General features: G+C 32.3%; 3 protein-coding genes and 2 long non-coding RNA genes across 6 annotated transcripts; 2 read left to right on the forward strand and 3 right to left on the reverse strand.

Moving 5' to 3' along the window:
- Positions 1-1,333: 1,333 nt before the first annotated feature.
- LOC118488116 lies at positions 1,334-2,173 on the forward strand. The gene is made up of 3 exons (XR_004883780.1): positions 1,334-1,447; positions 1,755-1,833; positions 2,004-2,173. It is a non-coding gene; the product is annotated as an uncharacterized LOC118488116 (long non-coding RNA).
- A 109-nt stretch (positions 2,174-2,282) lies between these two features.
- LOC118488117 lies at positions 2,283-4,106 on the forward strand. Its single transcript, XR_004883781.1, has 3 exons — positions 2,283-2,351; positions 2,784-3,224; positions 3,681-4,106. It is a non-coding gene; the product is annotated as an uncharacterized LOC118488117 (long non-coding RNA).
- A 3,379-nt stretch (positions 4,107-7,485) lies between these two features.
- On the reverse strand, positions 7,486-9,974 carry LOC110919251. The gene is made up of 12 exons (XM_022163525.2): positions 9,918-9,974; positions 9,626-9,823; positions 9,558-9,582; positions 9,349-9,448; positions 9,115-9,242; positions 8,930-9,014; positions 8,690-8,822; positions 8,390-8,607; positions 8,166-8,286; positions 7,890-8,081; positions 7,729-7,797; positions 7,486-7,656 (listed from the first exon to the last, which is right to left on the reverse strand). Exons 1-12 carry the CDS (start codon positions 9,972-9,974, stop codon positions 7,486-7,488), a joined length of 1,497 nt encoding a protein of 498 aa, XP_022019217.2.
- A 1,063-nt stretch (positions 9,975-11,037) lies between these two features.
- Positions 11,038-15,121, reverse strand: LOC110916692. 2 transcript variants are annotated; one of them, XM_022161381.2, is made up of 8 exons: positions 14,965-15,121; positions 13,134-13,320; positions 12,689-12,717; positions 12,502-12,556; positions 12,085-12,378; positions 11,714-11,989; positions 11,543-11,638; positions 11,038-11,421 (listed from the first exon to the last, which is right to left on the reverse strand). In XM_022161381.2, the coding sequence occupies exons 1-8, from the start codon at positions 15,096-15,098 to the stop codon at positions 11,239-11,241; spliced, it is 1,254 nt and encodes a 417-aa protein (XP_022017073.1). In that variant the 5' UTR covers positions 15,099-15,121; the 3' UTR covers positions 11,038-11,238. The 2 variants fall into 2 exon arrangements, with proteins under 2 accessions (XP_022017073.1, XP_022017075.1); XM_022161383.2 differs by lacking the exons at positions 13,134-13,320; positions 14,965-15,121 and adding an exon at positions 14,378-14,830.
- A 2,083-nt stretch (positions 15,122-17,204) lies between these two features.
- Positions 17,205-20,578, reverse strand: LOC110919250. The gene is made up of 5 exons (XM_022163524.2): positions 20,155-20,578; positions 18,911-19,293; positions 18,685-18,840; positions 18,330-18,606; positions 17,205-17,664 (listed from the first exon to the last, which is right to left on the reverse strand). The coding sequence occupies exons 1-5, from the start codon at positions 20,570-20,572 to the stop codon at positions 17,435-17,437; spliced, it is 1,464 nt and encodes a 487-aa protein (XP_022019216.1). The 5' UTR covers positions 20,573-20,578; the 3' UTR covers positions 17,205-17,434.
- Positions 20,579-25,557: the final 4,979 nt, after the last annotated feature.

The raw sequence follows: 25,557 nt of genomic DNA on the forward strand, positions 1-25,557 counted from the left end.
ATTATAACAAACTACATAAAAATTGGACTGGAAATGTAAACAATGATGAACTTAGTTATTCCACCGTAGAAGGAAGCTAAGAATGCAAATTCAGATAAGCATCAATGATGTTTCAAAAGTGTGTGAAGTATCTGAATTTATAGACCTAAGGTAAAAGTTATTTATGGAATTCATAATATACATTACCAAAATCAATTGTATCCAAAATAATGATCATCATAAATATAAAAGAAATCTATATTTATTAGTTTCGAATTTTGAAGATACTGTGTAATTTCATAAAAATAGAATTGCTAAAATTACGAAATTCTTTAAAAATAAGTTAGAAATGTAACTGAATAATAAAAATTGACATGATTAGCATATTTCTTAAAATAACTTTAGAATTGTAACTGGATAGTAAATAGAAATATTAAATATTAATTAAATCTATCTATTATACTAAAGCAAAATAAAGGTTGACTATTTGACTATGAGGTGGCTATTCTCTTTGGCCAGAGAATTGTGATTTTGGGCGGCATTTTCCTTTCTCTCCTTTCTTATTCACTTTCACGAGCGCCTTATTTATTCACCTGTTTCTCAATCAATAGCTGTTTTCTCTCATTCTCTCTTCTTTCCAAAATCACTTCAAAGAAACCCTAAAACCATTTGTCTGCGGTTCTGTCTTTTGGTTTACATTATTTGGAGTTCAATCGATTGTATGTTTTTTCTTCTCAGATATCTTCGATCTTCGTATCGCATGTATGAGTTTCGATTTTAATTTTATGCAGTTGTTCTGTGTAGTTGATAGGAGTAATTTAATGGTGACGAGCGAAACGAGATCCATAGTTTTTGAAGGGGTTTGCTTTGTGAGTGATCGAATCCTATGAAATTAGAGGTATGATTGAATGTTCCGGTTGATTTTTTTAGCTTTAAAGTCTATTTTTTAGCATATGAAATTTGAAAACGATGGTGTTGAGATAAACATTTTGTAATTTATATGAGATAATTGTTTCTTTATGTGTCTCTTGGAACATGTGGTGCTTAGAGGGACATGAAGACAACCAAGGAGAATTACCACCTATCTCAGATAATGGGATTAGGGTTTTTGTTGTTGCAGATTGTTAGGGCTCAAATTGGACATGAGAGGTGGAGATGGTTCTTTTGTTGATAGATCTGTAAGTTGATTGAAATTGTTAATTTCTAACATCCATCTTCTTTCTCTCTGTACTGAGTTATCAATTTTATCTTCTACCAATTCAAGTTCAGGTTCTACATCTCTATAGATTATCATTGATTATATTGTTTTATCTATTTTATCTACAATGGTTCTACATCTTTACATGTGTTGATGTATTTTTTTTCTTTGTTTGCCCTAATTTGTCATGTTGATGTTTGTTAATCTATATCTTTATTTTACAACAAGAGAAGAAGTTGGAATCTGCAAAAATGAAGTGAAGTGATTTAGGTATGATTATAACCTCAAGAATATTAAGCATTTTTATGATTTGGGTATGCTCACTCATTTCGCTCACAAAATTAGTTTTGTGCTCATTTTTGGACCAAAGTATATAGTCCAGCAATTGAGGTTTGATTATTCTTTTTATCGTGTTTTTAACATCATAATTGACCCGTTCATAAGTGGGTCAAACTTGCCACTTATAATCTTTTTTTTGTTTTTTTCTTTGGGTGCGGGTGCTTCTTTAAAAATGTCTATTTTTTGTTTGTTTCATTTCAATGCTCTTTTTCATAATACAATTGACATTTGTAATCAGATCTTGTGGATGAAAATGAATCTTTATGCGAGGTTGGACCTGAAGCAAGTCACATACTTGTGGAGCATTATGCTATTACGTAAGTTGTTTGTTGAGTTGCAAGAAGCTTGTGGTTTTTAACATAACTATTATAAGTTGTTTGTTGATTTGCATGAAAATAGTGGTTTTTAACATAACTTTAAGGTTGTTTATTTTTATTATTATTTTTTTCTCATTCTTTGGCCAAGTCTCTGCCTTTACTTCTTCCAGATCTAGAAGACGGTATATTCAATAACTGTAACCGGATGCATCTGTTTGATGTCGTTAACCAATATTGTGCCATATTTGCTGATAATACATCAGAAAGTAAAGAGAATTATGATGGTGGACTTTCTTTCTGCTGGGCCATGCATCAGATTGCCTCTCACCTTAAGATACTGAAGGCGGATCATTATCCAATATATTGGATTAGTTCATGGTATGTCTTACACTTGGATTTTAATTTAAACATCATAATATTTATTTTAACTTGATATTGATTGCTTCACAGTATTGTGCTATGGGGCTTCGTTGGGTTGAATTGGATTTTTATGGCTTGCTTCCGCCTCTATTTTAAGAGTAAGTTACTTCTAATTTTTTTCAGTTCATGGATCAGCTAACCATTTTTCATTTACGTGTTTGATCTGGATTATGCCAATGTAGTTGATGGTGGTTGTATGTTTTATTGTTATTGTAATGTTGTTTCCCCATCGTAGATGTGGTCTGCATATACTAGAAGTAATTTAATTCTGGCTATATATCATATGGTTGATTAACGGGTCAGACTACGAGTCCAGGTTGTATTTTTTTGGTAACGGGTCAAATTGCAACTTGGGTTTGGTTGGTAACCTGCAGATTGCATTTTATAGAAGATAAATAATAAATACAAATGGCTTTGTTACTTGGTTCAGGTTACATATGGTAGATTACGTGTCATTTGGTTGGTAACCTGCAGATTGCATTTTATAGTTAAAAAGTAATAAAGACAAATGGCTTTGTTACTTGGTTCAGGTTGCATATGGTAGAGTGCGTATCAAAAGTCTGGCACGTTGTGAGGCTTACACACATAATCCACGACTTAAAAAATGTTCCTCATTGTATATATGGTCTTAGCTCTTCTCAAATGGACATGTCATGACAGAAGATAACCCAATAAGTTAGCAAGCATAAAAAGTGCCACATAGTTCTTCTTGATTTGCAGCTTCTTTTAATCAAAGTACTGGAATTGTGGTTCTTAGTTGGTTAATGTTTATTATTTACTTGTGTTAATATACTCTTTTTTGTAGGAAACGGTCACGTAATTACTTGAATCATGCAGAAATTTGGGGTTTACCTGAATGAATGATATGGGTCCTGTAAAATACTATTTTAATTGTGAGCATGTATCGTGGTGGACGTAGAGCAACTAGAAGACCTAGAAGTGCTCCACCCGATTTGCTACTGTTGAGTGAGGTACTATTCACAAAATTGCTTTTTGAGTGAAGAATTGTCTGTTTGCTTCAAAAGTCATATAATATTTTATTTTATCAAAGTTATTTAAATAATATACATTAATAACCTATTTGTTAGACCCTCGAGATGTTTCTAATAAAACAAATCTGGGTATAACTTTGTTTTTAATAGGCATCGAAATAATATACTTTCCGGTTGTAAAGAAAAGGTAACCGAAAACAGGATGGTTTAACCGGGTTGCCAAACTGTTGCTTATGATTTTCTAAATTGCTTCATTTAAAAAAATAGATTGATCTTGTAATAATATAGTTTTTGTTGTCATATTTACACATCACTTATAAAAAATAGCTTATATGTTCTAATCCAACCCGTACTAAAAAAATACCTGTTCAACTCAAAGTTGTTTCATCTGTTATCCAAACTTTCTATCCCTTACAAGTAAATGTGGTGTTGTAGATATCACTATGATGTGCCAGATCGGAGACTTGCTCAACATATTGACAAATGAAACGAAAACGTGTGGTTAAAAATCAAATAAGCTCCAGAAAAGGTGAAAGATACCATTTGCCTATGAATTAGCAAAATGGTTAGGTGTCAGAACTCCACAAGTTACTATACCTTCAACTTTCTTTTCACCAGATTTATGGTCCCCGCAAACATCATACATTCTTATTGTTTTGTAACTTTTGCAGGCTAGAGTCATTCACAATTGTAGTCCTGAGTGGTTAAAACACAAATTGTCATTATTTGTGAAATAAAATAAAAACCAAACTGAGAGACCATGCTACTTTTATTAGTCAAATTGTCATTATTTGTGTGAACGAGGCACCATGGTATTATTATTTTTAGGGCTAGCGAGCTGCTTATTTGTTGGATCGGTAGAATTAGAAAGTGGTTATTATTCTTGGGTAAATTGATAATTCTTATTGTGGATATGGGTAAGATCATCAATTCCAATTACAGGTACAGTTATATTTATTTTTTTGTTTTTTTATTTAGTTATTCATTTGACATTGTTTCATGTTATGCAACATAAGATGTGATATAGTAAGAGCAATGTGCCTTTTTTCCTATAGTCCAGCTGATACAAGGACCTTGGTTCAACAAGCAAGGAATGAAGCTGGGTTAAAAGCACCCTTCCTGGAACTTGGCTAGGAATTGCCAAGATTAGTGACAGTTTCAACAAGTTTGGTGTTCAGATTCGGGATCTCTTTAGCAGGAAGCTGGGAGAATGTTTTTTTGGAAAGACAACTGGTTTGGTAACCCCTATTTTAAGGATCGTTTCCTCAACTTGTATACCATTAAAGCCAGTAAAAATATTGTTCGGTGTCACAAAGGAGAAGCACTGATGTATCAGGGAACATTAGTCTCTCTTGGAACCGGCCTTGGAAACATCTCAGTTTGGATACCCCCTCGGATATAAATGACTTGTCTGAAATGGTGAAAAGTTGTGGTTCTTCCGAAGTTGATGAATGGCTATGGTGTCTTGACCCAAATAACCTGTTCTCGGTGAAATCGGTTCATGCGATTCTTCATAGTCATGATTCAGTTATTCCTTAAACTTCAGACTTCTATTGGTTAAAATGGATGCCTGTGAAAGCTCTTTGCTTCAACTGGAGGCTGCTCCTGAATAGGATTCCTGTCAGTCTTAATTTGAGCAGGAGGGGTGTGTCGAAGGTCTCAAATGTAAGCGACACTTTTATTTTTATTTTTTTGGGAATTTGTCTAACCCACTTTCATTATTTAATTACATTTTATGACCGTATTAACTGTGTTACTTATTTAGGTTGTTCTAGCTTTTATGGCCAGTTTAGAAGTGGCATCTTCATTGAAAGGGTTCCGGTATGTTCTAGCTTCTACCGGCTGCTGATGTAATAAATTTGTGCTTTCTACTGAAAGGGGCCAGGTCCTTTATGAGCTGTCTCTTTTTTTTTTTTTTTTTGAAAATCACTCTTGTGAAAGCCACTCTTGTGAAAGAATAGGAGTCGAAAGCTGTGGTTGACGCTGACGTTAGCAAAATTGACCAAATGCTCATTGATGGCCATACAAAAGTGGATAGTTAGCCTATGTTGTTTTTTTATTATGATGTAAAATATGAACTAGGGCTAACTGCAAGAAACATAAACTATGTACTTTCTCTTTATTTTACATGAAAATTAATCTTTCAAACCTTAGAACAGTGAATACATTTTTTTCTATATTATTGAGGTAATTGTCATTTAAGCTTTCTATCGGTTGCTAATTCATTTGATAACAGGTCACCCATGCAACTTATAATAATTAGCTAAAAATGAAATAGGTCAGGAGACTTCTAATAATCAGTGGTGGTGTAAGTACAAAGATTAGGAGTCTTAAGGAAATAGCGACGCGGTTCTTTGATTATAGGTATGTGTTTACTTTAAAGTATGTATCTATGGTTTCAGTTACTTTACTTTACTGGTCCATCTACACATAAACGGGTCAAAGTAGCCACCGCGAATTGAAATACTTGTAACAGAAAAAAGTGTTTACTGGTCCGCAACATTCACATCCCTTAGATGTACCGACAAGACTAGCTTTGACCAACAAGGCTAAAGTATACATGTTTTTTAATTGATTTATATCATCACTCAAACTAATCAGGGGCGGATCCAGCCCACATTTGTGGGTTCGTAGGAACCCAGTGCGTTTGGAAAAAATGGAAAAAAATAGTGAGAACCTTATAGAATTTAGAAAAAAAAATGTTGAGAATTAAAGATAATTTACCAAAAGGAACCCATTAGAATAAACTCCTGGATACGCCACTGAAACTAATTAGTGATAGGATCACAACACGTTTTCTATCATACTCATATTTAGAGAAATGGAAAAAAATACATCTAGGTTGTGCTCACGTATTCTTGTACATGAACGGGAGGTTACTACTTTTGGTTTATTACTCATGAACCCTTTTTATTTTTTACTATAGCTGATGTTATGGGAGTGTTGGTGTTTGTTTTGAAAGGGATAAATAGATTATTTGGATTTCAGTGATAGACATCAGTTTTAGTGTTGGGTTGTTGATTATCTCCATTGATGAAACTACCAAACAAGTTTCTAAGCTGTAACCATTACATGTTAAAAGCAATTAATTATATATTTTCTGCACTTGGATATGACATTACAGGTCAAAAAGATTAAAGTAGGTTATAAAAGCGATCTTTATGAATGTGATGTGCTGAATATGGCTCTGTCGGATTGAGAGGATATTCAGTGGTAAAGCTTCTTCAATGCAGCTGGTAGTGGAAAGATTAACGCTGGATCTTACTGGTGGGCTGTCAAAAGAGCCAAAATTATTTGGCTTGTGTTGGAGAAATGGAGCAATTTTGAAAACCTAGACATTGTATAGGGGGCGGTGGCTGTGTCTTTTGGCTAGCAATTTGTTGAACACTTGCGATGAATTATTTCGAGTTAAAAACTTCTCAATTTCCTAGACTACTTCCATGTGCGAAATAATTCATCTGTCATATAATATAATATTTGGTAAACACAGTGAAACAAAATAACTTAAAAGATACCTTTCGCATTTCAAAAGATGCAATTTCCAAAAGCTATATGTTTTGTGATGACGATCAACAAAAGCCAGGGCCAGTCGCTATCTAAGGTTGGTTTGTACTTGAGACAACCAGTTTTCACACATGGTCAATTGTACGTAGCTTTATCGAGGGTTACAAGACTAGATGGAATCAAGTTACTAATACTTGACAAAGAAGGCAAATCTACAATAAAACAATGAGTGTTGTATATAAAGAGATATTCAATGACTTGTGAATTTTTTTATGTTTATCATGTATTTTTCTTATTTCACGTAGTTTCTATCATTTATGTTAATATTCGAACGAACCTGTAATAAAGTATATACGCCTTAAAGTATAAATTGTTTGTTGTTTAGCAACCCGTGTATTACACGGGTACTTAGACTAGTCTATATATATATAACTAAAGGTGAAAACTAATACAGGAAATTTTTTTATTTTTTCATTATTTATATTATCGAACTATTACATTACAAAAATAAAATAAGTAATCAATGTAGTATCATACATCATACAATAAACAATATAACCAAACATAATTCTCAACCAAAAATATTATAGGATAACTGAAAAGGTGACAATATATAGGCAAAACATAAAATGTCTTGAAACATAAAAATGTCATACGAACAAAACAACAATCCAATATTCAAATACCAAATAAATTGTTTTTTATATTAAAACCAACATTTGTCATATCTCCTTTATCAATTCTTCTCAACACACATGCGAGGCTTACTGGCTGAGGACGCCAATCCCACTTCATTCAAATAAACATCATCAAGGTTACGCTTCATATCAGAAGATGATTGTTTCAACTCACACACAATATCCTTTGAAACAGGTGTGGTGTTATCCCCAGTGTAAGAATCAGAATCCTTAAAGAAATAAACAAATTATAAGTAGGACAACTATTAAACTTATACATAAGTTTATTTTTTAAGTTATACCTTCAAACATTCAGCACCAGAAGTTTGGAACTCAGACTGACTCATACCAAAAGATTCAGAAACATTAAGCTGTGAAAACATGAAAAGCAAACAACAAATAGTTCAACTTATTTTAAACGGTTATGAAAGTGCAACTATATATTAAAAAAACAATCACTTACTTGGTCAATTTTAAATTTTTTGTTGAGCTTATCCAAGATCTCATCATCAGTCGTAACAACTGATATTCCATAATTCTCAACAGCATTGACAATGTTAAAGTCAGTTACTTTAATCACGAAAGCACACTTTAGGTTAACCAACTCTTCAAATTCAACGGGATATTCTCTTGGAAAATCATTTGTCTTCAATAACTATATTAAAAAAATATAATGTGTCATTACAATAAATGTACAAAACTTTAATTTGAATAAATATAAATTATAACTAAATATAACCTCATCCTGAATTTGTATAAGTTCCTTTGCAGTTTTCCCAACAAACTTCAACGCCTCGTGGTCAAATAATGTAAGCGTCACAGTACCGGTTGAATCTTGAACGCGAATCGGTATTTTAAACCTTAAAAATTGTTTTTAATTAATAAACAAACATTTGTGAATATATAATATAGACGACCTACGTCGTTGTTGTTGTATGACAAATAACTAAAAGTATTACTAACAAACACTTTACCTGGGCAGCGGGAAAACTTTCTTTTCCATTACAATCCTTGTTAGAACATTGATACAACTTCTGATCTCTGACATCACTTGTTCCATCATCCTTATCATAGGTTTCAAACTTTTGCTCAACTTTTGACTTGCAATAGTTACACCCATCATAATACCACATCTTATCTGAAACGATTGCTACAATAGTTCCAACAACAACTTTCTTTGGCTGTTTAATATAATAAAAGAAAAAAAATTCATTAAAATTCTGTTAAAATAAAAAATCTAAAACATTAAATGTTAAGGAAAACCTCTAAGATTGATGCAAGATAAGCAATTGGTGAAAAAACATCATTCTTTAAAAATTCATCTTCGATAGAACACATCATATATGACCCAGCATGGCTACTTGACTCAGTTGAAGCAGAAAGTTTTGCAAGAAACCTATAAGACATTTTAAATAAATAAAAATGTTTAATTAAAATAAATAATAAATAAAATTACGTAAAGTTGATAAAATTTAAAAAATATGTTTAACTAATAACACTTACTTTTGCTTGAACAATAGCATGTCATCAAAATTGTCGTTAATGAAAAGTCGTGAACCATCAAAGTTATTAGAAAATCCCCATTTGCCTATTGTTAGGTAACAATAATTTAAGCAATAAAAAAATAGATAAAAAGTAACAATTCTATTGATATTTGTTTTATACAAAATGCAGTATGAATTAAATACCTTTGTATGTTTTAACTGAACCAAAATGGACAACAACGACAACATGTGCTTTACGCTTTTCACTAACCATGTAAGAATACATGTCCTTAGCGTAATCATCCCAAAGAGTTAAATCGATCTGAACATCTCTACAATAGTTTTTATAGAAAAAAATATAAGTTTAAAAACATTTTGTATATTAGAAAGCATAAAATGGAAAATAAAAAATTAAACACAATTTATAAAATGTATTACTCAAGATCTTGAAGCTTAAGCTTAAGGCGTTTCCCTTTACTACCATCCTTTTTGTTAGTCTCCTCGATGTTATAACAAACACCAACATAACCAATGAAATCTACCAAAAAAAATAGATGACATCATATATACGGAAGTAAAAAAAAATATACAAAATCAACAACCAAAAATTATGCTATATAAAGTTTCAAAATAAAAACTAAACATACCTACTGTCGTACCCTCTTTTATTTTCTTGGAAAGAACATCATTAAAGTCAACAAAATTGAAAACGTACTGCGGACCTTCCCATATCTTGCACTTCCACGAACGTATGATAATAAAAAGATAGTTTCTGATTGTTAGGAACAATCTGGAAAGATGCAGTGTTCGCAGTAAGAGATGGTCGTTTAATGATAAGGCATTCATCAACATTAAGATGCCTCTCAAACTTTGAAAATAGCCTATGCAAGCAAGAAACTTGAATCTTGGTACCCTGTGTGTAAATAAAGAATAACATGCAAAGGGTATGTTAAACGGCTATAAAAATCAGTATAATTTAAACAAAAAAGATTAAATCATTACTTTACCTTTTCATCCATCAGTATCATATCTATACGATATGTCTCCCTTTCATTATCCCTCATCTTCTTCCTCCACAAACTAACAATTTTAACCTTGATAGTGTAGTTTGTGGTAAGAGCATCGATATCGTTGAGCAAGGTGATCTAATCATCGTTTTCCATTATAGCTAAGAACAAATGGATTGTTGCAAAAATATTACTTTAGCACCACCAAGAAAAGGAATGATCTATTTATATCAAATTAATAACGTTAATAATTTTAGTAATATATTATCAGTATTTCTAATCAAAATAAAACTCGTTTTTAAAATAAAATAAATAAGGAAACGATATAATTTGTAATTTGATAAGACCAATTAACATAAATTCAAATTTGTAAAAACCATGGTTGTAAAAGTCCCGCCTAGGCTCCGAGTACTCCCCTAGTACTCGCTACAAGGTAGGTTGCCGAGGCACGAGTACTCTTCTCCCAGGCCAATTACTCCCCGAGTACTCCCGAATACTCCCGAGTACTCCCGAATCCGACTAGGGAGCGCCTAGCGACTTTTGCAACCATGGTAAAAACAGAAACTGTACATATTAAGTATATTACTTCGGGTTCACATTAAGAATTTAAAAGTTATTTACAATTATTAACGTAAAATTTTATATTTGAAACATATTTTATATGATTGACAACATTTACTAAAATATTAAAAATATATTTTATTACGTTTTTATGAATAAAAAGTTTCCTTAATTATAATGTTAAATTTGTAAATTAAATACAAAATTTTATGATTATTCACTTGCAAATTAAGAACGAAATTTTGAATTTGCAACATACTAAGTGACAGTTGACTTTATATAATTAAAGTGAATATAAACTTTTTTGTTTATGTAAAATCTTATATAAAAACCTTAGAATGAAACATCTCAAAACTATAATCCAAATTATTTTAAATAATGTTAAATGGTTAATTGATTAACATAAAACTGTGTTTGATAAAATTTTTTGCTAAATTTGTAACATCATTAGCATCAAACAAAGATTTATAAAATTTAAATTATTACTATTTAACAAATAGACTAAACTTTGAAGACATAACAAATGAGTGGATAAAAGCAAAGTTATTATATGGAAAAATTAAATAACTTGATATTAAAAACCATAACAAATGTCAAAAAAACATATATAAAGTTCCAATCTAACATATGAAAGGCAACAAACATGCCCTAAATGTCATATAACTAATGAGTACGCCTATCGTAAGGTTCAACTCGTTCAACCCTCAACACCTGGTCATTTTCATCAAAAGAATAGTGAACCGTGTCACAGGGCTTAATTCTAGCAGCTTTCATGAACTTCTTGCAACTGGTTAACGCGTATCGCCAACCTCCGCCGGTTTTTTTTTTCACGTCTTGTACCGTTGGTAAATTGCTTTGGTGGATCAAAATGCATAAGCTTAACGGTGATATCTCTTAAACCTTCATGAAGTCTAGCCATCCGTGAAACAGGATCAGGAATCCTCTGTATAGTTGTAAAAATAAAATTAATAATAAATATGAAACTAAAAGAACAATGTTTATTAAGTAACAAAAAATTGCAACACTTGTTTTTTAGAGGTTGGTAAAATTATATTATAACTTACAAAATAACGTTCTCCAGCCATACGACTAAAACGACGAACAGAACCATCTATTTGATCATCAGCTTCATTTTCAGTATCGATAGGTGCAGCTTCAGCCTGCAAATATGAGATATAACTTGTATTACATTAACATATTTAAAATATATAATTAAGTAACAAAATTTAACTTACCTGATCAACATCTACATCAGGAAAATTCATTTCAACACCATTTTTTCCAAAAACTTTTAAATAGAAAAAATGAACAAAACCTTTTGTAAATAACAAAATACAATCAGCCTTCAACTGTAACAGACTCACAATTACGTCAAAACCAACGGTAAAACCAACTTTACCGTTAGATGTTTCAATGGCAACTTTAAAAATTTTGTTATCTATCATTACAGTAGATATTACATCATTTGAGGAATAATCATAAACTTTTGGCAAGATAGATTCAGGAATGACCTGTGGGAATTAAAAAAAATAAAAAAAATATAGTCAGATATTGGTCAAGTAAAATAATACATCAATACAATTAACAAAAATAGAATATATCTTACATAAAAATTCGATGATGGAGGGAGCAGATACGTCCAAAAAGAGCCACGACTAACCCGATCAACGTAAGATGTTAATTTAAAAGTAGTAGAAGATACAAGATTAAATACTACCAAACAGCCATTCGTTAGTCGCAAATGTTCTACAACATTGGACCAACCATGGAAGAGGAATAACTTTCCTTTACCAGGGCTTAAAAAAACATTAAATAATCGGCCATCTTCAGTGTGTATCATAACATTGGTAGGGCCTTTATCAACACCCCATAGTTTGCACGCATCATCATCTGGAATGGACTAATAAAACAAACAAACACAAAAATGAATTATAATTCTAGTGAAAATATAGAAAGAACACAATAATAATAAACTGTATTTAATAAGAAGTAAACAAAAATTATGTAATAATTTATCATTTACCAGAATAAGTTCGTCTGCTACATTCATTAGCCTTAAGAACCAGGGTGCTCTGAAACTGATTTAAAATTGACAATGTTAATAAACTGTAACATGTTAAGGTTAGTGTGAGCGAAAATAATAAAGAAATAAAAAAAACCATATTGTACAAATAAAATGTTAAATAAAGTAACAAAATGAAAAAAAATACCTTGATGAACTTTCAGCCATATCAAAAACCTACAAAAACAGGTTAAATAAACAAACAACGTCATATGAATTATTATAAAAATTATGAAGGCAAACGATGACATAAAAATTATGATACTAAATATAAAAATAAGAAATAAACATCACATAAAACAATACATCAGATTGAAAAAATCATATAAACAATATTGTTTACTTTCAAATCAATAAAATCCTAAAAAAACAATATTCAAATACAATCGGATTGGGGTTTACTATAAACATCACATACTGCATTAAAATAGGTTATAATGTTTTGCATAAACATCATATTACATAACAAAAGGATATTCTTAAAACCCCTAAATAAACATATTAAATAAACATAAACATAGTGTGAAAAAATTAAATAAAAGGAATAACACATGAATAATGATTAATGAATGAGTTAAACAAAAACAACTTACAGGTTTATAGAGCGATATGTCAAATTCAGATATGGATTCAAGAAAATGTAGATGTAGATGCAGACGGTGAAGACTATAAAACCATCTATATATGTAGATCCACTGAAGAAATAAGTTGTAATATGGAAACCGTTGGTATTCTTGGAAGAAGATTGGAGGGAAGTTGAAGAGTTGATTTGAACCATAACTGCAAAGGAAATTAAATTTAAAAAAAAAACGGCAACCTAATTATAGAAACAATGTCTAATTACACAAAAAAAATTATAACTTTAAATTCATAAATTAAGTTTAAAAACATTACTATGTTTATAAAAAAAAATTAACAATAATAAATAATAAATAATAAATAATAAATCTATATATATATATATTAAAAAAAGCATAAGGCATAAGGCAGAGTATATCAATAAAAATAAAATAATCATAATGAAATTAAAAAAATATAATTAAGCTTAAAACACTGTTAATTTAATAATAATAAGGCATAAGGCAGAGTATATCAATAAAATTAAATATATTCTTAATTAAAAAAAGAAAATACCAAAAAACATTCATATTATACTGTAATTTAAAAAAAGATTAACATAAAACATAAAACAAAAAAATCAAAATTAACTAACCGGGTAAATTACACTTTTCGTCCTTTATGTTTGTATCGGATTGCAATAGATGCCCTTTAACTTTAATAATTACAGTCACAATCCTTTATTTAAAAAATTCGTTACACCTTTCGTCCTTTAGCATTAACCATGTTAAAATTTTATGTTAAATCAGATCATATGCACCTCATCTGAGGACATTTATGTCATTTTACCCCTAGCTCTCTCCAACCAACCTTCAAATCCATCCAACACCCCCTGTCACTCCCCCCCCCCCCCCCAAAAAAAAAAAAAAAAAAAATTAGAAGCCATGGAAATTAAAACAACAAACTAAATCAAGACCCCACCACAACAAAATTTACAATTAAAAATTAGATCACAATTTTATGTGACAGAATATACATGCGTACAACCAAAATAGCCAAACCACCAAAGCAAAAACAGAGTTGAAGATTTGAAGTTTATTATCTAAATCATCAAAAGTAATATCTAGATTTTCACTGCAGATAAGCACAAAAAAACATTAACATAATCGATTAATAAATAGACAACTTTTTAGCTAAATTAATAATGAATACAGTGAAAACAAAGAGAAAATAAATTAAGTACGGTAAGGGATTCAGTGGGTGAAATTATGGTGCTTACATGAAAGTCTCTAGTAAGGATGGAGGCAGAAGTAGCAGAGGAAATAACACGAGGGGCAGCGGTGGCAGAATGCTTCATCGCCATTGACATCGTTGTCGCCGGAGTTTATTGGAAGATGATCGAAATGAATGTTTTCGAGAGGTAGACAAGTGGTGGTGGCAGAATGCTTCATCGCCATGGAGGTGGTTGTAGATCCGGTGGAGGTAGACAAGTGGTGGTGGCGGTAGATCCGGCGTGGTGGTCACCGACGGTGGTTGTAGATCTGGCGGATTAGGTGGTGGTGGGTGTTGGTTGGAGAGAGGGATAAGAGGGGAGAGAAAGAACTGAGATTAGATTAGAAGATTGGTGGTGGTGGTGATTACAGTGAAAGAAGAAAGGGAAAGGGAGTAGGAAAGGGAATGATGACTAAATTACCCTTAAGTCATTAGAGTTAACTAAATTTTTTAACTTGGTTAGTGACAAAGGACCAAAGATGTAACGAGTTTTTCAAATAAAGGATTATGACTGTAATTATTGAAGTTAAAGGTTATCCATTGCAATCCCATACAAACATAAAGGACGAAAAATGTAATTTATCCTTAACTAACCTTTGTTGCTTGAAGAAAGATAGGATTCCGATTGTAATGCCGGATTTCGGGATTGACATGAAAAGTAAACATGTTGAATCGGTTAAATAAAAATTGAAGATGAATACTACATAAACAGCAAAGTGAAAGAACATACCTTCAAGATTTATGTTGAGATCTATAGAAATCAGACCAAAACAAAAGTTAATAGAAGTACAAAGAATGTTTATAAATTTAAGTATACATATAAAGGAATAACATAAAATCAAACTCTGATCTTGATTCAGAACATATAATAACAAATATTTAGATTCAATTTAGTGTATTTACCTTTGATGTTGACCTAATTTTTGTAGAATTGGTGAGAAGATAACCGATTGTAGAAGAAATGGAAGAGATAAGAGAGTAAATGGAGGTAGGTATGAATGAGATAAAAGAAAATGATTTACATTATAAATGATCCGAATATGAATGGAAAGTTGTATTCGGAATAACCATACCTGACCCAACTCAATTCGGATCCCGCCTTTTTTCCTTGGAATCGTGATTGTACAAAGAAAATTGGGATTTCCCTCCTAAACCAAATTGCCACATCAGCCTATATGGCCAAAGACAAAGGACACATAGCCCAAATCCATCTTATTTATATATATATATAGATATAGATGATGTAGTCAAATGTAACTGAGAATTTATGTAGTCAAATGTAACTGAAACATTATGTAGTCAAATGTAACTGAAACCATGATAATTTAGGAGGAGAATTAGGAGGGAATATATCCGTATTTATAACAGTTATAACATTTAAAAATCATGCTATCACAACAATATCACCCTTAATTTTAAAAACCATACTTTCAATAAAGGTGTTGACTTTTGATATGATTTATAAAATTACTGTAAGTTTTAGTTTTAAAAGATTGATCCCAATAAAATACATTGTTCCTTTCCTTTTCTCTATTTTGTTTTCTTTTATCATTTAAGAGACTTAATGATTAGTGTTACCATTGTTATTTACACATATACGATATAAGGTTACACAAATGTTCACAGTGGCGAAGCTTGAGATTTCCAACGGGGGGTCGAAAACGTATATACCCAAAAATTTCTATAGAACCAGGGGTCGAACCCGTATATACCCAGAAATTTCTATACAAAAACCACATATATTACACTACTGACCAAAAGTTCGGGAGCCCCCCCCCCCCCCCCCCCCCCTAATAGATGCGTCCCTAAATGTTCATGTACCATCCATACCGGGGATTGTGTCCTTACTTCTGAATAATTATGAATCCGGTCTTAAATTTTATCAAACAGTAACGTGTTTGGTCCATAACACTTAAGTTGACGTGAATTGATCACACCATCTTTTTTTTATTAAAATATAAAATAACATTAAACGACCCCAAAAAGAAATTAAATTTTGCAGTATTTGGTACAGTTTTTTTCCAACTTTTTATAATGATCTTTCAGTAACAGAAATTATAATACACAGTTACACACTAACAATGCAATAGTCATTCATGTCACATAATCATAGCAAATACCAAGTGCAGGTCAAAGAAAGGGCTTAAACCCAAAATTACTTCAGTTAAAAGAATTTCGAACAAAAATCAAGTGAATCAGTTTTTGATACCAAATGGGACTCGAAGCCCTTGCGCAATTTCCTAAACGTCAAGAAAGTATATGGAATGTGTTACCTCTTTGACTCAGACCCGCATTTCTTATTCGAGTGTTTGTTTTTTCATTGCAAGCAAACCACTGTTTCTTAAGTGTAAAGTAAAAGATGGTCGTTCTGACCAGATTAGATCCAGCAGGGGCTCTTTGGCTTCTGACGACAGCACATAGCAGAAGCGGAAAAAGATGATGCAATTGACACAATGTCAGTAAAAAGAACATATCTGGTCACAATGCCATCACCACAATCATAAAAAAAAAAAACAAACATGTATGATAACCTTATAACTTTTAGACATTTATCTTTTGGTGACCATGGAACCCATTACGGAAAACTCATGGGCCCCACCACTACCCTGCTTACTAGCAGGACCAGGTAAAACTTAGCTTACGCCAGACAGATGGCCTTCGTTGGGTTAAGGCAGAAACCAGTGGAGCCTAAACTTTTGGACATTTGAGTGTTTAAAAGAAAGGAATTTTTCTTTTGATGTCGGCAATATTATATACAAGGTACAAATAATATGTTCTAGAGATGCAAATACCAGCTATATGTAAACGTAGAAGCATGTTACATGACGTTTATCGTATGTTGTTAGATAAACACGGTACACTTTTAGTATAAACAAAAAGAATATACTAATACACATGTGTACAAGCCTTCAAGCCTGTACCAACTATACAGTATACATTACAATTACATAAATAATAAATACTAAAAGTAGCTTTTTCACAGGTGTGTTCCACAAAAAAAAAAAATACTGAAACACACAGTAACAAGATCAATAAAATAACAAGTCAGCTACTGAAATTTGCATCAACCTAAAGGCTTGGCCTTGCGTATATGACCCATGCTATTGACCAAATCTCTCCGCGTGCAAACTGGAAACATATTTATGTTTCTTAACACCTTCAACCGCCACAGAACGTATGGAAAACTAAGCTGATCGCGAGAGGTAAACCTAACAACCTCATTGAACCAAAGACACATAAATAAATTAGTCACTGGCGTATGCTCTCTCACAATCACAGAAGCCTCATTTAAAGCTGCACAAAAATGAACCTAGAGTTATACATTTATAATATACCATTATGCAACCTAAATCTCATAACAACATTTTAGGCTGCTCATGTACCAATTTGGTTTAGTTTTTTTGTCATTTCTGACCACAAACATGCCAAAAAATGGTAAATGACAAAATTGCCACCAACTTATAAAAATTAAAATTATACAAATAATATACAAAGTTAATTACGTTTTTCGTCCTTGTGTTTTGTTGAAAATAACCATTACACTCCATTAGTTTAAAAATTGCCAAAACAATACCAGTAATTTTACTATTGTAACAATTACAGTCCACCTCCGTTAACCCCATCCAAATTACTGTTAAGTTTTTAGTGAAAAACAAGTTTTTGGTATTTTAGTCTTTTCACCAAAAACTTAATGGTAAATTGGATGGGGTTAACGGAGGTGGATTGTAATGGTTACAAAAGTGAAAGTACCAGTACTGTTTTGACAATTTTTAAACTAATAGACTGTAATGGTTATTTTCAACAAACCACAGGGATGAAAAACGTAATTAACTCTAATATACAAAACCAAATAGATACTTTGGTGGCTTTATTGTAACCTTTTGAAAACTCGGGTGACCTATGTAAATATTATCCCGAAAAAAGCATCAGGGTATCACATAATGTATCCTTGATTATACCTTTCTTGCCATCAATTCTTTTGTCTGCGGGGAGGCCATCACGGTGGTATTGAGTAATTTGTACTTCTACTTCTTCTGGGGTGGCTTTGTTTTTCTCGACAATAGCCTTTGCCTCATCATACACGCTACTACGAGCCCCGTGTTCAGAAATCGCAAACACGGATTTTGAACGCCATAAAAGTGCCTCAAACACTCCCAACGGGTCTCTCCTGAATTGGGACTTTGAATCTACCCATATTGAATATCTTGCATTAGGGAAAAGACGATGCGCCAGCATCTGATGACATCACCCTCAGTCAGTACCAAATTTACTACTTCAATAATCTGCTAAAAAGAATAAAACTCAGACCAATACCTTTGGGATTTTTCCATTCAGCCTTTGATCTTTAAAGGGAAGATTTTTAACAATAACAACGCGCCACTTTCCAATAAAACGATCCTTGTTAATTATATGCCCGTGTTGTTCCTGAGTTGCAAGAGTAATTTCATCCCAAAATGCTACATAGCATACCTGCATGAACCTGTTATGTAAGATCATTAAAAACAAGAACATCTATATTAATTCGAATTAGCATGCAGACCTTCTGAAGTGATGTATTTGACATCCCAATAGGCTGATAAAGATTGTCTCCACCACCAAACGCACAAGTAGAAACTACGCTTTTGCACGTTTGCAAGTAGCTTTTATCTTCATTCGATATCGTAAAACCTCCACTATTGCTGTAGAAACCACAGTGTACAGACAAAGTTTCATTCACCTCAAAACTTTGCTCTCTCTGCTTAAGAGTTTGGTAACCGGTAAATAGATTAAACCTTGTGGTCCCCGACTCCTGTTGAGAATTTGTATCGTAAGGCATATCCTTATCTGACACATATATTACTTTCTTAATAGGAACAGATGAATATTCATTCAGCTGGAGATCGAGACGTTGAAGTTCTTCAGGAGGTAGAAGCTTCAAACAACCTGATGTGATATATGGAACTGTGTCACTTAGTTCCAACATGAGATACAATCAAACATAGATTTTTCACCTTTCAAGAAGAAAATGAGTGTTCTTCCAATACTAAATAAAACGAAAAAATCGAAGAAAGTCGAAAGCTTCACTGCAATTTCTTTCCTTAAATCCAAGCTCTATTCCTTAATTTCCAATTAACCAGATATATATAGCACACACTCACATCATAATGAGTTGTCTAGCTTGTCAATACCATTACTTTGTTTGTATTTTAAATTCATATTCACATGAATAGGGATGCATACGAACCAAACATTCAGCGAACAATTCGTGAACCGTTCGGTGGGAAGTTTGTTTGTGTTCATTCGTTTATTAAACAAACGAACACAAACAAGAAATTTCGTTCGTTTAGTTATATGAACGAACATAAACAGAGGCCGCATTCGTTCATTTATGTTCGTGAACATTCGGTAACGTGTTCGTTTATGTTCGATTATGTTTGATAGCTCATTAGTGTTTATATTTAAATAATTTAATTAAATACTTCAAATTCCGACAAATAAAATATTTAATAAGTATTAGTATATTATATGTTCTTTTCATAAACGCTTGTTTGGGCTCGTTTGTTTCCATTTGTGTTCATCAACTTGTGTTGTCTAAAGTTAACAAACGAACACCAACACATTCATTTCCTTATCAAACGAACACGAACGTAAAATTTCGTTTGATAACTGTTTATGAACTGTTCGTGAACACATATGTTCCTTAAAACGAACACGAACGCGTTTATTTCCTTAACAACCAAACACAAACATAAAAACTCGTTCGATAAGTGTTCATGAATAGATATATTCCTTAAAACATCTTACGTGGAGCATCTAGACGATTCAAGTTGGTTTCATGAAGATGAAACCCTAATTTGGTGGAACTTGATCTCCATCGAATTTTTGAAGCATGAAGAATGAATAATACCACCGCAGTATTAAAGAGAAATATAGGCCACCATCTCGTTATCTGTTTGCATGTTCGATCGCTTCCCCCTCTCAACTCCGATTTCCTGCGTTTCCGTCGTGTTCGGGACCCTATTTTGGCGTAAAAATCATCCAGATGGTTGTCCGTTACCGGAATTGATATACTGTTATTGAACATAATTGTGATATAAAAAGAGAACGCCGGAGATCTATTAATGGCAGCCGCCGGCGACGTGACGTCACAACCCCGTCGAATCTCCGGTCGATTAAGTTTTGGTGAACCCTCTTTGGATTCTCTAAAAGATATATGTTGCATTATAAGCCCTTGAGTTATTGGAAATAGCAATATGTTCCCCGTAGAATGGATTTGTGTACATTGTAAAGCTTTCTATAGAGTAAAATGTTGGCCTATGCTTTGGTCACATGGGTGGAGATACAATAGAAAGTTTATTTGGCTAAGAAGGTTAGGAAGTGATCTTGACCATCCATTTAGTTAATCAAGGGCTAAGATTAAATCAGGGAAATTGAAGGGAAGAAAAGAGGCGCGTGAGTTTGTTTAGGGGCATTCTAGTCAATCAAAGCCAATAGTTTCTCTCTCCTCCAATTTCCCTCTATTTTTTAAACGTTAATAACTCTTTCATACGACATTATTTTTTATAAAAATTGCACCAAAAAAACATGCGTTTTTTTATCTTTAAAACGAGTATACTATTGTTATATTTTCAAAAAAAAAAAAAAAAAAAAACCTAGTTGTGTAAAACGCAATAGAAAAACCCCAGTTACGTAAAATGCAATGAAAAAAAAAACCTAAAAAATGACATTTTTCTAAAACGCAATGCACAAAAAACACAAAAAAATGTCTTATTTGTAAAACGCAATGGCCAGAAAACACAAAGAAATGTCTTATTTCTAAAACGCAATAGCCTAAAAACTCAAAAGAAAATGTACTTTCTAAAATGCAATGGACTAAAAACACATAAAAATATGTTTTACCTAAAACGCAATGCACCAAAAACACAAACAAATGTCTTATTTCTAAAACGCAATGGCCAGAAAACACTTAAAATGTATGTTTTCTAAAACGCAATGGACTGAAAACACATAAAAAAGTGTTTTACCTAAAATGCAATGCACCAAAACACAAAGAAATATCTTATTTGTAAAACGCAATGGCCAAAAAACACTTAAAAATGACTCATTCTAAAACGCAATTGCCTAAAAAACAAAAGAAAGTGTTCTCTGTAAAACGCAATGGACTAAAAAACCTAAAAAAGTGTTTTACCTAAAACGATGGACTGAAAAACCTAAAAAAGTGTTTTACCTAAAAAGCAATGCACCAAAAACACTTCAAGAATGTGTTTTTCTAAAACGCAATGCCCAGAAAACACATAAAAATGTTTTAGTTCTAAAACGCAATTGCCTAAAAACACCAAAGAAAGTGTTCTCCCTAAAATGCATTGAACCATGACAATAGTTTTGTCTGTGCTGTGAATTATCTGTGTTGTGAACTGTCTAAACCAATGTAGTTTCCAGAGGCAATTTACAGAAAATTAAAGAATTTCTTACATGGATCGAAGTGATTTCTTCAACAATTGACGAATTTTGAACGATTGAAACACTTATCAGCGCTTGAATCGAACGGATCGAGTGATTATCTTCAAAATCACCAGAAAAAACGAGATTTTGTATGAAATTAAACTGGGTTTTCTTCAAAAAAGCTGAAGAACACGTTGATCGGGTGTTTGAATCATTGATTGGTGATGAGAATCGCACTATAATGTAGTGATTATTGAGATAGAAAGTGAATAAATGGTTGAAGATGGTGGGTTTTGAAAATGGTGGGTTTTGAAGTTACTAGGTTTTGAAAAGGAAGAAGAAAGTGTTGGATTGACTAAAATACTTTTTTTCTTTATTTTAAATGTTGTCACATGTCCTAATCCTATTACTTTCTACACTTCCTAGCCAAAATAAACTTCCTATTTGATCATTTCCCTTGGTTATATTTGTTTGTTCTATCTAAAATAATTTTTTTTTTGTGCATTTGCGTTTTATTGTCATTTTAATTCAAATCATTAACTCAGATTATTTTTTCTGTTAAAGTAAAGCACATTTTTGTATAGACAATGAATATCTTTTTTCTATGCAATGAATATCAGTTTTTTAAATGTTTAACTATTTGAACATGTATTTTATTTATTTATATTGATATTCCTGAACTTTTTGCCTTTGTTATAAATATTAGTAAAATTATGATATTTGACATATAATATAGGGGAGGGTTATCTTGAGAACGCTAAATATTGCGAGAACCGTGAGAACGAATAAAAAACCCAATCAAAACCATTTTTTTAATACAAACCTTATTGTAATTAAAATACAATATCAAAAAAAAAAAACAATTTACAACATCAAATAATTCATTTCTCCTCTCAAAATCCCTTTTATTAGATTCTTTACACATGTGTAAATATAACAAATTTACACATGTGTAAATGGCAAACTTACATATGTGTAAATTTTCTTTATTTACGAATTCACGTAAATTTAAATATTTAAATTTAATTTCTAACATTGTATTCGAATAATAATGATAAGTGTAAAAAAAAATTGAATTTAAATTGTTTTTGACCAAGTTCTCGTGGTTTTTTTCATTTGTTCTCACGGTTCTCGCAATATTTAGCGTTCTCATTTAAACTCTTCCTTATAGGGGATAGATCATAAGAAAACTAGTTTAAATGAGAAAATCAAAAAACTAACTAAAAAAGCTTAAAAAAACATACCAATTTTTTTTTACAATTTTTAAAAAAAAATCGCTATCTTTATGTATGGAAAAAAAATTAAAAAAAAAATTGTTGTAATGCACATGTGCACTAATACGGAATGCTTAAACCACTTAACTCACCCCCCACCGACACCCCCCAAAAACCTAAACCCCCTACCCCCACCCCCCAAAAACCTAAATTCACCCTCCCACCAAAAGCCTAACCCCCCACCCCCCAAATACCTAACCCCCCCCCTCCCGAAAACCAAAAATTAAACCCTAAACATAAACCCGAAAAAAACCTAAACCACCCCCCCCACCCCCACCCCCACCCCCCAAAAACCTAAACCCCCTCCTCCCACACCAAAAAACTTAATCCTAATCCTAAACCTCCAAAAAAACTAACCATAAAAGCTAAACTAGACTCAAAAGCTAATTTTAAGCATATAATGCATATTGTAGTACACATATAATGCACATGTGCAGTATAAGTTTTTTTTAATTTTTTTATATATAAAAATAGCGATTTTTTTTATAAAAAATTGTAAAAAAAAAATTGGTATGTTTTTTAGCTTTTTTTAGGCTTTTTTAGTTAGTTTTCTAGTTTTCTCATTTAAATGTAGTTTTCTCATGATTCTCTCCCTATATATATATATATATATATATATATATATATATATATATATATATATATATATATATATATGGGTGGGAGTTGGCTACAAAGTCTATTTTTCCTACAAAGTGTAAAAAGTCATAAAACACCACAATTTCAGCCATAAAACACACTCAAAACTCACAAATAACAAAGTGAAGATTACTAAAACACCATATTTGTGGGTTTTTGTAGGATCGTTTGCGGACCCGAACTGAGTCGATCAAAGGCGTTCAATACACTATGAAAGGCGGAAACAGACATAATGTATGTAATTCAACAAGATATTCACTAATTACTGTCTTTTGATTAATTCTGAAACGTTGACAGGTCAGTAGACAAACCGGCAGCACTTCGGTATCACCTCCTAATTTCGTATGGAATGACACGATCTTACCATTATTTATAGACGGACGAATTCCGCACGAACCACACTCACGCGATATTACATTACACGCGGACCCGAACTGAGTCGATCAGAGGCGTTCTATACACTATGAAAGGCGGAAACAGACATAATGTATGTAATTCAGCAAGATATTCACTAATTACTGTCTTTTGATTGATTCTGAAATGTTTACAGGTCAGTAGACAAACCGGTAGCACTTCGGTATCACCTCCTAATTCCGTATGGAATGACACGATCTTACCACTATTTATAGACGGACTAATTCCGCACGAACCACACTCACACGATATTACGTTACACACTGAATTAGTTCACTCACACGAGATTACAAGCTTCACACGGAATTAAGTAATTCCGTATGGAATTACTTGAGTTGTCTTCATACGAAATTAACTCTTGATCATGATTCCTCGATCTTCGTGCCACGAGCAATGCAAGACTCGATACAAGACAAAGTCGACAGATGTATGCACCAACAGACTCCTCCTCAGATGTTGACGAGTCTATTGTATGCCGAGTCTTTGCATCTTCAGTCTTTATCAGTCTGCCTGCTTTCTCTTTTCATCAGCACCAAACAAACTCCCTCTCTCAACATGTCCTTTTCAGGATCAGGATTGTGATCTTGCTCTTAATCTTTCTATCTAATTCTCTTGATCAAATCTCTTGATTCCTTAAGTTCATCAGCATCCTCAGCTTTTAGTTCCGGAATCGTAACCTGGCTCACTGGATCAGAATCTGGCTCTTTGCATTTACTGGCTCCCCCTCGAGTTATGCTCAACATCAGGATCCATCACCTGGCTTCCAGAATCTTCAGGTATCGGAACCTGGCTTTCTCTAATCCACAGACTCCTCAGGTATCGGAACCTGGCTCTTCTCATATTTCAAACCTGCAATGTCTCTACCACAAACATAAGTTTATGATTTTAAGAATTTGACAATTACAGACACCACCTGTAGAACTCTTTTCTGATGAACCACTTGAATGAATTATGTACTCATTTTAAAACCTTTTTTTAAACACAAAACCCCCCTCAAAATAATCATCATGTTCAGCACTTGGAATTTTGAAAATCAGCTTTCCAACAACAGTTGTCGAAAATCTTTTTGGATTTTTCAAAAATTTTGCTAAAACACACTTTAAATCTTTTTGGGATTTTTCATATAAAAGAAATTAAATGCAATAAAGAAATAGTTACAGACAATATTTTTTTGTGAGTTTGTGTAAGAGGATCATATCAGTTTATGAGACAGATCACCAACGCCGTTAAGCTTCATTTCATTTTAAGTTTTAAACAATTCACCTAGATTGTCAGTATATTGATCCACTTAAATTTTCACACAAAGTTCAACTGTTTCGAGATATGAGATTAATGTCTTAAGAACTTAAACTTATTCGCGTGTTCCACCACTTGAATATACTCCCATATCCAGATCCCAATATTCAGTCTTACAGGTGAGTATACCTAGATGATATCT

Source organism: Helianthus annuus, chromosome 16, assembly GCF_002127325.2.
Source record: "Helianthus annuus cultivar XRQ/B chromosome 16, HanXRQr2.0-SUNRISE, whole genome shotgun sequence".
NCBI lineage: Eukaryota > Viridiplantae > Streptophyta > Magnoliopsida > Asterales > Asteraceae > Helianthus > Helianthus annuus.